This window comes from Epinephelus lanceolatus, chromosome 9 (assembly GCF_041903045.1).
Source record: "Epinephelus lanceolatus isolate andai-2023 chromosome 9, ASM4190304v1, whole genome shotgun sequence".
NCBI classification, from domain to species: domain Eukaryota; kingdom Metazoa; phylum Chordata; class Actinopteri; order Perciformes; family Serranidae; genus Epinephelus; species Epinephelus lanceolatus.
In genome coordinates this window covers 25266241-25281976 of record NC_135742.1, presented here as the reverse complement: position 1 = coordinate 25281976, position 15736 = coordinate 25266241, and the positions used below count along the sequence as shown (strand labels likewise).

General features: G+C 45.0%; 1 protein-coding gene across 1 annotated transcript in view; it reads left to right on the top strand.

Moving 5' to 3' along the window:
• Nucleotides 1-15736, top strand: part of fam222aa (family with sequence similarity 222 member Aa) — a 48261-nt gene that overhangs the window by 20377 nt on the left and 12148 nt on the right. The window contains exon 2 of the mRNA XM_033619733.2: nucleotides 8674-8816. Within this exon, the coding sequence (XP_033475624.1) occupies nucleotides 8720-8816 (97 nt within the window). The 5' untranslated portion in view covers nucleotides 8674-8719. The remainder of the gene's footprint in view (nucleotides 1-8673; nucleotides 8817-15736) is intronic.

Sequence of the window (15736 nt, the reverse complement as noted above, 5' to 3'; positions counted from 1 at the left end):
CTACAAATGAACAATTAAATTCCTTGTGATGTACTATTGCGCATTTAGACTCTTGTCACACTGCTTTTGTTACTGCATAGTGTTGTTGAGCTTCAAGCTTAATGAGTTTAAAGTTAGTTTCATTTAAATTGTTTTCCATGCTTATTTTTACTGTGAATATTTCTCAGTTCAGAGTCTTCTCTACCAGTTTCTGCAGTCTTGTTCTTCTTTATAATCTTGACATTTTCCTCCTCTGCCAGGTCTGTGGTACGACACATAAATATCTCTGAGCGACACTCTGATCGTGATCTTATAGGCAGCAAGAATATGCTTGGTAAAAATGTTCACCTGCTGTTACTATGGCCTGTGAATTAGCTCTCAGGTCAGGAAACATTTCCGTGCAGCCCACATAGATGCTCAGGGCACTTCACATGTGATCAAGTGATGTCAAGGTCAAGTTGATCAGGGCTTAGCTTGCTGCATGCCCCTGTGCACTGCTCCCCTATAGTGTAGGTGTAAAAAAGAGCAGTATGCAGAGACTTACATAACTGCTCCTGTGGTAAACTCTACCAAAAGCTGCACATGTAATACATCAGAGACTTGCCATCTCTGGTTGTTTCCTACGATTGCAGTGTTTTCCTGGGTAGCCATGGTAGTAGAGGAATAAGCCTGCTACAATGTGTGAAATGTGTGGAGACTTTATATTTCAAAATCACACAAGGAAGCAGAGTATGTTATGAATCTGTGGTGCAGGAGCCAAGAGCGGACAGAACCATGTGAGCTGGACTGCAGAGGGAATCCCGTCTTGCTCACTAGAACTGACAGGGCCCAGTCCAACATAACCACCTGAAGGCTCGTATCTATCAAAACTATTTGATTGGTGAAACTGCCGTGCTATTTAAGTACTACCTGACAGGCTTAAATTTTACCCTCAGAATACTGCTCAGGTTGAAAATTTATACTCTTAAGATTTTTCAGCAGTCCTCATCCCAGTATTTGTAACACATCCATCCAGCCTGGTTCACAGGTTTACACTGTCTCTGTATGAATCTGAATCTAAATTTCATTCATCTCAATTTGACTTCAGGTCTTTGCATTTTCTACATTTTGAATGTGGTTGCCACACAGTCATGAAGGCTCACCGCCTCCTGAGCCTGTTATTTACCATTAATGAAACCAGCACAAAGATGCAGCAGTTGGCTGTGAAGTCAATTAGTCCTCATTGCTATTACAGGGTTGACATTAGTCTAGGCAGGCGTGTTTTGATTAGAGATGACAGACGACTCGCTGCTATTGGACTGCCAGACATTCCTCACCCTTCATCCCATGGGTGAAGCTATTGAAGCTGACTGGAATATAGAAAGCTAACAGCTGAGTGTTTTTGCCAAGATGCCCTTCATCTGCAGAGAAACCTCTCATAAATACAGCTGCACAGCATACGAGGCTGTATAAGCCTCTAAAACAGTGACATGCTGCATCGTATATATAAGAATCGGCTGCCAATATGTTATTCCAACGCTGTATATCATGGCAATAATGCCTAAACTGTAGGCTTTTACACACAATGGCCTTTTGTTGTGCAGGTTATTTATTGTGCTGGTGTGAGGTTGTGCAGAGCTGGTGGGTGAGTGCATCCAGGGGCTTGTATTGTTAGGGAATCAGTGGCTCTTGTTTGTGGAGCTGGGGGGGTTTGTTAACAATGCCTTTTTTATGTCCCAGAGTGCGTGCCTGTCGGCAAACGTCCCCTCAGAATTTTTGTTTGTGTGTTGTTTTGTTGTTGGTGTGTGGATCAGGGTCGGCGAACATAACCCTCTCATTGTGTGCAACGTCCAAGTAGACCAGTTTTATATCAGGCACATGCGAGCATTAGTGTGTGTGTGTTTTGAATATACAGTATGAGTGCAAATTATTTAGTGCGGATGTGTGAAAAGTGCCGAGCTGAAGGGGTTTGCTGCCAGTCCTTCCTAATGGAGCCTTTCACTCTCCCTCCATTCATGTGACGGTATGGTGACGGAGAAGGGGGAGCCGGGGATTAAGGGGGTAGAGGCAGTGCCTTGTTAAAGAAAAAGAAAGGGTTTGAGTGTGTCGATTGGATTAACTTGTTTGGGCTTATTAAGAGGGGAGACACAGCAGCTTGTTAAAAGCACTGCATGGGGCGTCCCACAGTGAGACGGCAGGGTCACCATTCAATTAGGTCGAAGCCCCGCCTCTGCTCATTGTGGAGGCTGTCTGCCAGGCTCCCGGACCATGGCTGGTCCTCCACTGGGAGGGGGAGCTTTACTGGAGACACTTTCACCAATGCTGAGTTTCTACTGTATGGTACAGGACGGCTATACTCAACCTGACCCGACCTTTCTTGGATTTCTATTAGCAAAAGTTGTGGATAGTACCAGGTACTTTTTTCTGGAACCTTGGTTGAGGTTCCAAGGGAATTGAGCCAATATTAGAAGGTGGAGTTAAAATACTGCAGACCACAGATTGGTCAAAGAAAATGGTCACTTCCACAACACGGGACTTCCTGCACAAACCCCCCACCTTTAAATAGCCAAGCCACTGTCCATAGCAATGATATTGATACCGATTCATATATATTGATTCATGATGGGAATTTTGTTGTACTGCACTTTGAATGTAAAACCAAAAAATGCCAGAGGAGGATCCCCCAGTGCCCCCTAAAGGGGTCCAGCTTAGGCCACTGCATACACCTGACCTATGAAGGGCTGCTGCTACTGGATTTGCCTCTAAGCAAAGATGCGTTTGGACAGCAAACAGCAAAAGGTTGAAAACAGGCAGTTCATTTATTATATATATCAATGAATATTATTGTTTATTTATGGCATCTACGCTGTACAAACAAGGAAGTGCAGACATCATTGCCAATGAAAGGATCTAGCAAGTGTTGTGTGTTGAGTGTTGCCTCGCTGTGGCGACCAGCTTGCTACCCCAACTACACTGAGGGGGAACTATCCACAGTGGAAAATGAAAAGGACCTGGTACCAAAATTCAGTTGAGCTGGATCTAATTGAGTCGAACTATGTGGTGGAAAGGAGACAGTCAAACCTCAACAGAAGTTTGGCGATTGGCCTTTTGTAAAAATCACTGATGGATAATATTAACTATGGCTGGGAATGGTTTTCTTTTACTACTAATGCTAATACAGTGCTGAATTTTCAATATCGATGACCAAAATTGTACCTTTTGTGATATGGTACTTTGAGAAATATTAGCATGGTTTGTAACACCATTATTGCCAGACAACAAAAACTGACACTGGACATTTCTGATCCCAAATTACAGCATTTATGCCAATTTTTTTTACTGTGTTTAACATCTAATGCTTAAAATTATGTAGGAACAAGCAAGCACTCTCAAAATAAATACACTTGTAAGGTGCACGGCCAAAAACAGTGAAAAAGGGAAAAACGCCAGCACTCTCAAATGTCCTTTTACTAAAAGGACATTTGAGAACATCTAATGCTTACGTGTTAAAATTCTTGTATCTGTGCATGTCAGCTACAGTATGGCAGGAGGTATGTAAAGATTATGGTTATGGTAACTATGGTTACAGTTTTGTTAGGGTTCGGAAAATTAATAAATAAGTGACCTTAAGTTACGGGTTGTAATGGGTGGTCAAATTCGGTTTTCTGTATAGTAGTCAGACATGCTACATGTCCATATATACCATAGCTCTGTCTTGGCACTCATCTCATTCGCTCTGATTGCATATAGAATTTTGCTGCATGGTTTTGTTTTGTTTTTTACTTGCACTTAATTGCATTTTGAATGTGTGCACAACCACAGGAATATTGTTTTCATTATTTTAACCAAGTTTTGCTTATTGTTAATGTTTACTAAAGTTGTTCTGCTGTTTTCTGCTACTAACCAAGAGGAAAAAAGTTTTTATTGTCTTGTTATAGGCTCGTTATATTTATCTTTTAATTTAAAAAAAAATAATAATTTCATGCCCTTAATGGCAGTTTTCTCATGTGGTATCGAAATTGGTTTAGAATATTGAACTTTTTTAGGTTATTGTATTGTAGTTAGGAATTTCAGTATCGTGACAACACTAGTTTAGGGCATGCTGCTTGACACTGGACATCAATCTTTGGGTACGTCTAATATTAACATAATTTTCAGGATACTAGGAGGTATTTGCAAAACCCAGTTTTCATTTAACAAAAGAAGCCAAAGTTCACAAATGTTTAATGTTGTCTTAACACAAGCAGCCGGACAAGAACTCTGACCAGCCTGACCAAACATTCAGTGCCTTCTTAAGGTACAGTGTCTGATACTCAGAAACATTTCAGCCCATATACCAAAAAGTATTGAGGTTCTATACTCAGCCAGTATCAGCTGCTTCAAATCTTTCTTTCAGCGGAAACGTGTAGCTCAAAACACACACATACACTCCGTTTATTCACCCATGACCACCCTGTAACACCCCACACTTGGCAGTATGCTTATCTGGGCAGACAGCTTTGGGCAAGGGGAACCATCTCTTCTGATCTCCTCTGCAGTTTAAGAACCTTTTAACTTAGAAATAGCCCTCTGCCAAGCCCACCGCCTCTTGATTCCGGCTTATTCCCTCATCTCATGGGACTGATCTTCCGCCCCCATTGCAAACCCTGCAGCAGCGTTAGCAGAACGGGAAAGCGCCGATAGACATCCTGGCTTTTGAGATATCCCCGCACTGGTGTAATAGGAGACCTGTGAGTGGATTTGATGAGTGAGTGAAGTGTGGTTTTTCGAACACTGTGTAGAGGGCTGTGAGAGTGTGTGTGTGCTCACACCAGCACCTTCACTGGGACTGACCTGGGCATGGCGGGCTGTTTTTAGGGCAGCTGGATGATAGGTCACAGAGGTTTTTTGGTTTGGAGATAATTTCCTGCCTCTGATAGACATCTGCTAAGTAGCACAATAACCTAATAGGAGGAGATGAGGGGGAAAGGGGGACATGACAAACAAGCCAAAGACTTGCTCCTTCTGCCTTGCTCTTAAAGTCAATAATAGGAGAAAATTGGTTCTTGAAATTGCATTGAAGAAAAGTGGGTCTCTTTCAGCGAAGTATAATGCCTCAGAATACATTTGGTGAGCAGCAAATGGAGAAAAATGGAGGGTAGTTACACGATTGTCTTTCATTTCAGAGAGGGGAAAACTGTGGAGGTATCCCCCCGTTAAGGCTAGCTTTTAGTCTCAATCTACACCATGTGTCCTTTTCCCTCTCTCCCAACCACTATCTTTTAACAAATGGGCTGTGAGGATGGGCTGGTTGTGAAATTAGTATCCTCACAGAGAGAGACACAGAGAAAGGATTATGTGAATAGCCAGTAATGAGCTCAAAGTGCCAGTGTGTTTGGGCCAGGCCTGCCTGAGTGTGAGAGGAAATGGCACTGCAAGCGACCTTTTTTGCTCAAGCACCTGGCGAGAAATAGAGTGGCCCCTCTCTTCCATCTGCAATGTGTGTGTTTGTGTGTGAGTGTGTGTGTGTGTGAGAGAGAGAGTGAGAGACAGAAAGAGAGAGTGAACTGTGTAATTAACAAGAAATTTGGAGTCTAAAGATTTAATTTACTTACATTTATCAGGGATAAGCATTTTTTCCGAACAGCATTTTCACACCGTGAGGTTTGTGCTCAAAGTGTTGTTTTGTGCTGCCTCTGACATGTTTTAAAAATACACATTTTTGACTTCGAATGTTAAGTGTGTTACATCAGCCTCAGGGTCTGAGGTCAAATTAAATGTCTTGTGAAAAATGTTTTATTAAAAAATCTTTTTTTATGAATGAGAGACTGAATTCTTAGCAGGGGTGATGCTTTTTTTCCTGTAACACCTGCTTCTAATCTTTTAACTATTCAAACCGGGAAAGTCATTCAACCTTAATTATAGGCAGTAAATTGTGTTGTGGTTGTCTATCATGCTTCCTTCCTTCGTTTCTCAATCCATACTTTAGCACTTTACATGCCATCTGTGTAAGGAGGGTTGTTAAAGTTTATACAAATGCACCTATTAATAAAAATCCAGTCAGGTTTGATTTAAATTATGTTTTAAATGGTGCTATCTCTGCATTTTATGAGTCAACACATTAAGCAGGACGTGAACTTACAAGAAGAAATTTGTCTTCTCCTCTCCTCAAACCAAAGCTTGTTTTGTTGTTCAAGGTCAGATGATGTATCAGTAACAGTCATCTTGAATGGATGTGAATACTTTGATTCTGTTCAACATTTTTAGCACCAGCATTCAGTGCGGGGGAGTAACGGGAGCGTATCTATGTTTCCAGGGTTCTATGTTTCCCGGGTTCTATGTTCCCCACTTAACCCTGCAAAAAAGGTTCTATGCTCCCCGCTTACACAAAAAAGGTTCTATGTTTCCCGGGTTCTATGTTGCCCGCTCAACCAAGCGGGAAACATAGAACCCTTTTTGTGTAAGCGGGGAGCACAGAACCTTTTTTGCAGGGTTAAGTGGGGAACATAGAACCCGGGAAACATAGGGATGACCCCGGAGTTACTAGTTACATGTAGTTAAATCACAAAATAAATGTAATTATAATCAGTTACAGTTATTAGCCTGGCCTTAACCTGCAAAATGTCACTCAAATTAACCAGGAAGAGACAAAAAAGGACCACAAAGAAACACAAAAAGAGATGCAAAGGAACTGCAGACAGACATAAAATTACAACAAAAACAGGAAAGACAACCACAAAAAGATACAAAACAACCACAAGGGGACACAAAATGACCAAAAAAGACATAAAATTACCTTAAAGAAATCCAAACGATTACGGAACGGCACAAAACAACCACAAGGAGTCAAAGGGACAAAACCACAAAAGCTGCCAAAGCACCACAGAGTCTGTGTGTCTTGCTCCTGTGTAGGAGAGGTTGTGGGGCCCTTTGCATATTTGTGTATATATATATATTACTTATTACATTTTCAACAGGGTAGTGGTCTGTAACAACACTGCCAAGATTCCATAACTCTGCACATAAATACACCGTAAAGATGCAATTTTAAATTCACTTTTAAACAGTTACTTTCCACCTTGATCAGCTATTGCAGGAACACATTGTCATTTGTAAAGGTTAGTTTGATTGAATGCTTCTGTTAGCGGTTTAATATTTTGATGTATTTCACTGACGATCTGTATTTTGTTTTATTCCTGAAATGAGAAAAAACAGGAGTCAGCCCTTTATGGACTGCCATTAATTTATCTCGTAATCATTCTAATTGCTTTCTTTAAATGATAATCTATAAACCTAAGTAATGGACTGATGGCAGGTGGCTAAATGTTCATTTAGTGATTCACTGAGAAAATAAATAACAGGGGACAAGCCTGTGACAGGCGCATGAGAAATCATTTTTCAATAATCTGCCACGCATCATGGCAGGAGACGCTGGCGCTGACAGCACGGATGAAATATTTGCCTCTGTTCTTTGTTTTAATATGGGAGGAGACCGGCCCAGATGGAAACGATAGTGTTTCATATCGATGTATTTTGGACAGAAGACTCAAACACATGCAGAGCTAAGATTAAGGCCACGATGCTTTACACGGAGACAGCAAAGCCTTTTAGGTGAGACTGGGCTTTTATTCAGTACAGTAAGAGCACATTGTTTCCTGGAAACCAAACAATATCTGGTAAGTGAGCTATAGAAGAGTGAATCTCGATCCTTATCATATAAAAACGCTTTCTGGACCTAAATGGTTTGCTTTAGCTGCTCTCATCTGGCACATAATCCAAGTAGAAGACTAAGCAATCAGTCATCATTGTGCTATGTGACACTGGTATGTTGCTGATGAATGATACCTACCATTCTACTCGATTGTTGAGGGTTCTCAGTGAGGGAGCTGTGGGTTTTCTTATATATATATATATATATATATATGTATAACTGTGTCCTGTGTTTCCACTGGGGCTGTGATGGGCTTTTTGAGAGGAAACTAGCAGCAACTGCCTCCCTGTTCCTGAGTGAAGGTGGCTGTGGGGAAAAGGGGGAGTGTAGAGCTGGAGATTTATGGCCTAGAGGGAGATTGATTAGTGCCGTCACTAGCCCTGATGTACGGTTGGCAGTCTCCCCCTCCCAACCCATCGCATTTCACACACACACATACACACATGCAACCATACGGTTCAACACACAGCTACACATACATCCAGACACCGCTCAGTCCCCCAGGCCTTTCCTGACAGTCCCCCAGAGCTGTTGCATGTTAAGTTGTAGCAGACAGACTGCTGTTTTCTCAGCATTACCATTTTTTTGCTGTCCATAGATAACGCCATCAATCACCACGTACACACTGCCCTGGAAAGAATGTGCCTGAGTGCTGCTACTTTCTGTGTGTGCCTGTGTGTTTGTTTTGAGGATGGTTTCATAGACAGGAGATGCGGTTGAATGGCTGTGTGGATGTGCTGTTTGAAGCTGCAGAGTGACTGGCCTGGACTGTGCTCTGAACCCGTGTCAACCGTGCTGCCCCAGTGCAGGTGTGTGTTTATCATTCAGCACACAGAGCTGAGGGGCAGGCAGCTGTAGGCATTCTTCCCCAATTAAATCCTGGGTGAGAAACCTAGCCCATCTAGCCCAGAGCCAGCTCCTGCCAGCTTACCGGACACGGCCATGGAGCTTTGACCTCGAATCATCCTGCTTTACTGACTCAACATTCCTCTCTTTCTCTTTTTCTTGCTCTTTTTCTGCTCCAGGTTGGCCGCAGAACTCCCCCGGCTGTAGTACTGTGCCCACCTCGCCATGCTGGCCTGTCTGCAGAGGAGGCAAAACCCTCCACCCCAGCACCCAGTGTGTGCCAGCAAGACCCTGGAGCTCCCGCAAGCCCTTGGACGGAAGTGTGAGTGAACAAAGTGACAGGGAGCGATGGAGGTCAGGGGTTCAGCTTGCCCAAAGCTAAGGAATGAGAGAGGCTTGTGTTTGTCGTTTGTAGTTAATCTATCGGTCATGGTGAATGATGGAAATGGGTAGTTAACCCCGACTGTGAATAAGTGAAGGAAAATAGACTTTCCGGTTTCTGTTGTTTGTCACTGTGTTCCCTCGCTACTCTGAGGAATTCTAAACAGTTTCATTCGCTCTGCACTTAGACCTTGGATTGCCATGTTGTTTGGCTACTCATTGTGAGGGGGGCCTGTTTAGCTGTGCTGATTGTGCAGTCGTGGCAACAGGGCTGAACAGACAGTGTTTAACGTGCCTCACTGGCCCTGGGTGACCCTGAGGGTCTGTAAACATTTACAGTGTCTGGCCCTGGCTGTGCCGGCCGCCTGTAAAGCATGACAGCTGCTCTGTTTGCTCCCCGAGCACCACCCTCTGTCCACTCACAAAATGGTGTAAAGGGACAGAGATGAGCCAGGGCTGAAAACTGTTACAGAGCTGGCAAAACTAGTTCTAACCAGTTTGGGATTAGAGAGAGCTGCAGTCAGGCATCTGGAAGGTGAATTTCTCCCTAATTTTGTTGAAGCTTTTGGATAAGCCTTTTACAGTGAGAGTCTGTTTTCTGATGAGGGGAAGAAAGGTCTTTCCTTCTTATTGAATGCTGCTAGAGCCTTTGGTGGCCTTTGTTTACATGGCAGGCCTACGAGCTACCTCAAGCCGATTAAAAGGACTGGCGGATGGAGAGCAGGGGAGCACTAACCTACCAGTTTTTACCTCAGCTTAGAGAGGCTTAGTGGGAATAGCAGGTTCCGTGCTTCTTCATCAGTGTGACATTGTATCAGGCCTGTAACCAGCCCAGTGAAAGGCGATGAAATAAAGCACTGCCTGCGTTCTTTTTCAGCTTCTCACTGGCCAATTAGCTACTTCTCAGCTCAACATCCTCTCACTCCAATTGCCTCCTACAGGGGAGACGAGAGTCACAAACAAGGTGACTGGGCACTGCCTCTGTCCTCAAATCTGGAGTTGTTTTTTTGCTGTTCTGTATGGATGTGTTATATGGAGCTGTATAGATGTGTGTGAAACAGAGACAGAGTGCGAGACATAAACAGAGCTCCAAGTGCATTTAGAAGGGGCAGCTCTTCAGCTGAGTGGGGTTCAACCGGGCTCACTAATGAGGTTTCAGAGAGAGGTGAAGTGAAAGGGAGGACAAAGAGGAACTGCGCAAAATAGAATTAGAGAAGGTAAAGATGGAGAGGAAGGGAGGGAAATGAAGGGAGTCCTCAACAGTCGTCTTAATCGATTCCCTCCTTCCAATTTCGCAGGATTAGCCCACTTCCTCTCAGGGTCCTTTATTGAGGAGCAGCCAGTGGGAGTCAGGACTCAAATCAATAGAGAAAAAGAACAGTTTCCAGTCTTCCCTTTGCCCTCCCTCTTACTGACCCTCTCTGTCTGACTCTCCCTCTCCCTCGCTTTCTCCACCTGTTAAACCCTTTGATTGAAAGACTACCACAGCGACTGACTTGAGGTTCATAATGAGGATGTTTGAACATAATAGCCTCCTTTCTGTCCTTGGAGGGGGAGGGGGGAGCAAGTGTTGGATTTCCACCACTGTGCAGCTCTTGGCCTCAATAAGGCAATTGTTCATCCAGGCCCAGAAGGGGTGCAGAAAGGCAGACAGTGGGTCTGGCTGCAGAAGTGGGCACACTCAGGTCACCACGCTGAGCAGGTCCCCGTGATTGATTGTTCATGGCCCAGTTTGTGCCAACGTGGAATGGGGGTTGTGGGTAAGGTGACCTGGGCTCTCAACAGGAGGCTGAATACCAGAATACACCACTCAAAGAGACAGAGTGAGTGAGAGCACAGGAGGGGGATTACCTGGCAGCGAGGTAGAGGTGAGCTGTGTCATTTGCATCCACTGTCCTACACAAAAGTAGTGCGTGTGTGTGTGTGCATGTGTGCTTGAGGAGTGGGGTGGCAGAGCATTTTGGATGAGAGGGCGAGGAGGGTTTTAGCAAAAGCCCCTGCATGCAGATGCCGAGTGGCTGCACAGATCATTGATGCGACTCCCATTAAAAATCCCTCATACCCTCAATAAAAAAGGACTTAACTGGCTCTACCATCAGCTGGAAGCGTTCAGATCGGCTCGCCAGACAATCAATTTCCCCCAAGCGCACAGAGCTTAGCGGGAGAAACGGGAGGCGGAGAGCGGGATGTTTCCATTATCACAGCCCGCACTGTGTCTGGACTCGGGGGGGTTGGGTGAGGTACTGTAGAGCGAGGAGTGCAGGGGAGAGAAAGGAGGGAGTGGCAGAGGGAGATGGGGAAAGACAGACAAGTGGAGGAGAGAGAGAAGCAGAAAGGGAGACAGAGAAGCTGGCTTTTCAAAAAGCCATTGACCGCCTGCCCTTAAAAATATCATATTGGATTAGCCTCACAGAGGCGGCCTTTTGATATTTTTTTCTTTGGCCGTAGAATTAAAAGGAGTGCAGAGCATTACTTGAATTATAAATCATAGGCACTTGCTTTCACTGCGCCCAAATTCCGCGCATATGTGGCTGCACTCTCCAGCGCCAGCGCCTGTCATTTTTAATTAAATCCCCCCTTATGGGTGACATTTGTAGCTTGCCCCCTCCTCCGTCCTCCCCTCCACGTCTCTCTACCACTGCCCTAGATGGAGACATGAAAGGCAGAGACGGCAGTGGAGCCAGGGCCTCTCATCGTGTTGTGCCCCAGAGAGAGGGCACCCATCCAGACAGATGAGAGAGAAAGGCCCTGCAAGGGGAGAGGGGTGAATGGATGCCACTGACCCTGGCCACCCTCGGCCAGCAGCGACCTCCCTTGCTACCCATCCCTCTCCTTGATCATCGTCCTCCACTGTGGGTCTGAAGGTCCAGGGAGCAGGGGTGAGCATAACTGCTCCTGGACAGGAGAGGGAGGTGCTCCAGTCCAGTGATGAGTAACACTGAGATGGCTGGACAGGAAGCCCAGCACCCCCCACTGCTAACCCACCTCCTCCCTGGCCCAGACAGCAATTACTCTGCCACATGTCAGCGAAAGAATAACGGGTCCAGAAATCCTCAATTGACTCCTTGATGGGGATTTTTCTGCCTGGCTATTTTCCAAAATGATATCTATTCAGATTTCAGGGGGTTTTCATTTGTGTATTCATTACTTAGTGGTTACATTGGAGCCAGGCATGACATTTTATGAGAATGCCATTGTCACACTGGGTGTGCATGTTTGTGCTCTTTATCGAGGCCCGCTGTGGGTTCAGCCCTCGTTAACCACACAGCTCGCTGCCCCTCCCATATTTGTCCTATGATTGGATCAGTCTTTGGGCTAAACCTGGGTGTTACCTCGTGTCTCTAACCCCAGCAGGGCCTGGCTGCAATTCAGTCACACACACACGCACACACACAGGCACACACACACACACACACACATGCACGCAAACACATAGTGAATCAGCATACTTTTGGTTGCATCGCAATGACTTATGTAACCCTAATTGAGACAGAAACTATTTCACATCATGATTAATCCAACTGTGGTAAAATCAAACTCAGAGAACCAGTTTTGTCCCCAGCTGAATGTCTCCACTTAACTAGTGTGAAGTCCAGAATCTGTTTCCTTGTAACAGAGATGTGCACACATGTACACACACATACACACGAGCACACCTGCAGCAGAAACCCTCTGACACCACCCAGGAGGCCTGAGGTGCCAATCAGCCAGGTGTAGATGAGAAGTTCCCAGAAGGCCTGGTATCCCAGGTTCATGCGATGTCAGGCCAGGTTCAGCCCTCTTCCAGCTTGATCGACAGAGACAACCTGGCCATGTCACACACAGCCTCAGGACATGACATGGGGGTTCACCTGGGGATTGTAGTTTTCCTAATAGCCCTGTGCCTCTGCAGGCGGAGCTGCCAGAGCCATTAGTTTGCTTTGCTTTTAGCGGCTTCTTTTCCTAAGCCACAGCGCCAGTGAGAGGGAACATGCTCAGGTAATGACCTCCAGCCACCTCTCCTCCACTGTTGTCTAAGGCGGTGCGAGACATAACAGGGGAATTAGCTGGCCATATCAAATTGCAGCACGATTTTCCAACGGCTGTTATGTGAGGAAGAAAAAAAAATGTGGGGAGCGTTTTCAGTTGAATATTTAAATGTGGTCACAAGCAGCAGCAGAAATAACAACCTTTCCCCTGATTGCCTCAGTACCCTGGAGGTGGAGGGCATAAAGTGGAACTGAGGGAAAAGGAATGGAGATGGAGCGCGGGAGTGAGAATCTGCATGCACTTGACCTTTTCCCACTGATTGAACTACCTCGTTCCTAACTCCCATTTGGAATTCCACAGAGTGCCCACGGAGACTGTCATTATTCCACAGTCTGCAGCAGGGAAGCAGAGGTCATGAGGTATTTTTCATAGTGAAAGGTGATTGACAGCTATCCATGGCCTGCGTCCTCCTGGGTGCCTACTTATGCAATCTCATTTTGGGGATCACTGGGTTTGCATAGCCACATGAAATATGTCATTCACACCTTCATCACGTCGCTATACTGCAAAATCCAGGGTATTAATAGAGTTTCACTTTATTTCATAGGGACAGCCCTGGGATATTGGTTGTACCAGTCTTACCTCATGCATACTACTCGCTCTTCTGTCATGTTGGCGTCTCAGCGCTGGCACACAGAGGATCATTTCCGGCTGGTGGCGTCCCACAGAGCCATGCCTTCCCTCTGCCCTCTGCCTTCTGCTGTGAACACGGGGGGTGAAGCAATCTTATTGCCTTGGGAGGTGAGCTCGAGGAAGAGGGGCTCTGCTTTAGTTTTGGTCACAGCAGGACTTGGGTTGAAAAACAGGTTCCTGGTTCCAAAGCCTCCGAGCTGGCATTTGGGCGTCCCAGGTGCAAGGCACCGACACCCTCTGTCTTCGCTTGCCAGAGAGTGGGGGTTGGTTGGGGGGATGTGAGCGAGGGTACAGAGAGTGTCCGCAGTCCCTTGCTGTCCCACAGGAAATGACACACAGCCTGTGCCATCTCAGAGCTGAGCCCACCACAGGCTGACCATGAGAGGCGTTCAGGAGGTGTTGCACGCTCCTGGCACACTCGTAGTGTTTTTGAGTGGTCTCTTCAATACAAAACTCGGAATAAATGTGTCATTTCGGGCCAACATTTTGACTTACAAAGTGTGTAAGAAGGAAGAAAGGTTTCATTACCTTTTTATTCAAGCCTTTACTCTATTTCTGTCCAGTCACTCCATCCAACTCATGAGGAGATTACGGCACATTTAAAAGTATGAATCAAAAATCAGCTGAACAAATACTGTATAATGTTGTTTTGTCATTTAATAAGTATGCAAAAAAGTCTTAAGGGCACATTCAGCAATATTAACTTCGCGGTCACACTGGGTTACACCCTCACTTGCAGTTTAAGTAACAAAAATTACATCTACCACAGTTGTATCTGTTAATTTTCAATTTAGTAATTTGGCCCACACATTCTAACCTCTCGGCCATGACTGAAATTCACAGAAGGTAAATATTGATCAGTGTGTTGTTGCCAGTGGTCTCTAGTAAAGTGCCATTATGCTGGGAAAATGAAGAGTTGAATTGAAACTACTGAGCTGACGGCAGTGGATTTCTTTGGTCTGAAACAGTCATGAATTTGCACCAAATTTTAGTACCAACCCTGGCTGTGGTTTTTCAGTCCACTCTAATACTGCAGAGGGTTTGGCTAAGAAAGCATGGGAGCGCAAAGTGACCACAGCACAATGTTGAAATCATCGCGCCTGTGGGACATTTTACTACAGTTTCTGTGGTTTGCTTGTCGTCTGGCTTGTTCTCATGAAGGCCAACTTGACATGCCTTGGTTGCATCATTGTTTTTGGTTTAACAAATGCTGAATCACATTTGTTTAGTTATATTTTCAGAGGTAGGGTGTGTTTTTATTTTTTTCATTGCTGACCTCTGGCTGCCAGTTCTAACTCTAAACCATTTTTACTGGAGCTCCAGGCCTTTGAACAGATTTCCAACAACTACTTTTTGCTAACTCTAACCCTGGAGGACGCCAGGCCTGTATCTGTCAGCTCCATCATGGAGCAGCAAGTGTCTACTTTGTAATGTTGTTTTTAGCTTTTTGATGTTGCTAGGCACTGAAATGTTATCGACATACCAAGTAACATGAAAGGAAAAGCATTACTTGATGAGGGGATGAAAGCTCTGTCTGTTTTTATGTTTGACCACAGTGCAGTAGTCCAATAAATGAATAAAATGAGAGCATGTTAATTAAGAAACATTACAGATTTCAGCTTTAAGCAATACTTAAAATAAAACTCATTGCTTCCGTTAATTCCCTGCCTCCACAACTCCATTGACTTGAAAATCTTTTTTCATCTTACTGAAAATGCACCCATATATGTATCCCTTTTTCCTCTCCTCTCCTCTCCTCTCGTTGGCATGTGTACTGCAGCCGAGTGCCTTGTTGTCTGTGCAGTGTTAAATATTAATTGGGAATCAGTGGAGGACTTGTCTCCTAAATGATAGAACAGAAGGGCCCAGGCTTGCCTCAGGCAGCCTGCAGGCGCCTTTCTTCTTCCATTTACCTGCAGGCCTGCGCACCAGCACTTCCTCCAGTCTGACAGGCCTGCCCAGGCGCCTCCAGCCTCTCCTCATCTCTCCCTCTTACTCCCACTCTCTCCCTTTTTTCTTCCTTTTCTGCTCTCTGCACTGGTTCCTTTTCTTATCTCTGTATGCGCTTACAATCTCTACCTCTGGGGTCCCTTACTCCATACCTGTGTGTGTGTGTGTTTGTGTTGTTGCTGTGTCCATTTGAGTTTGTGCATGACTGTGAATGCTGCTTGCTCTTGGCTGTACATGTAGCCCTTTGAG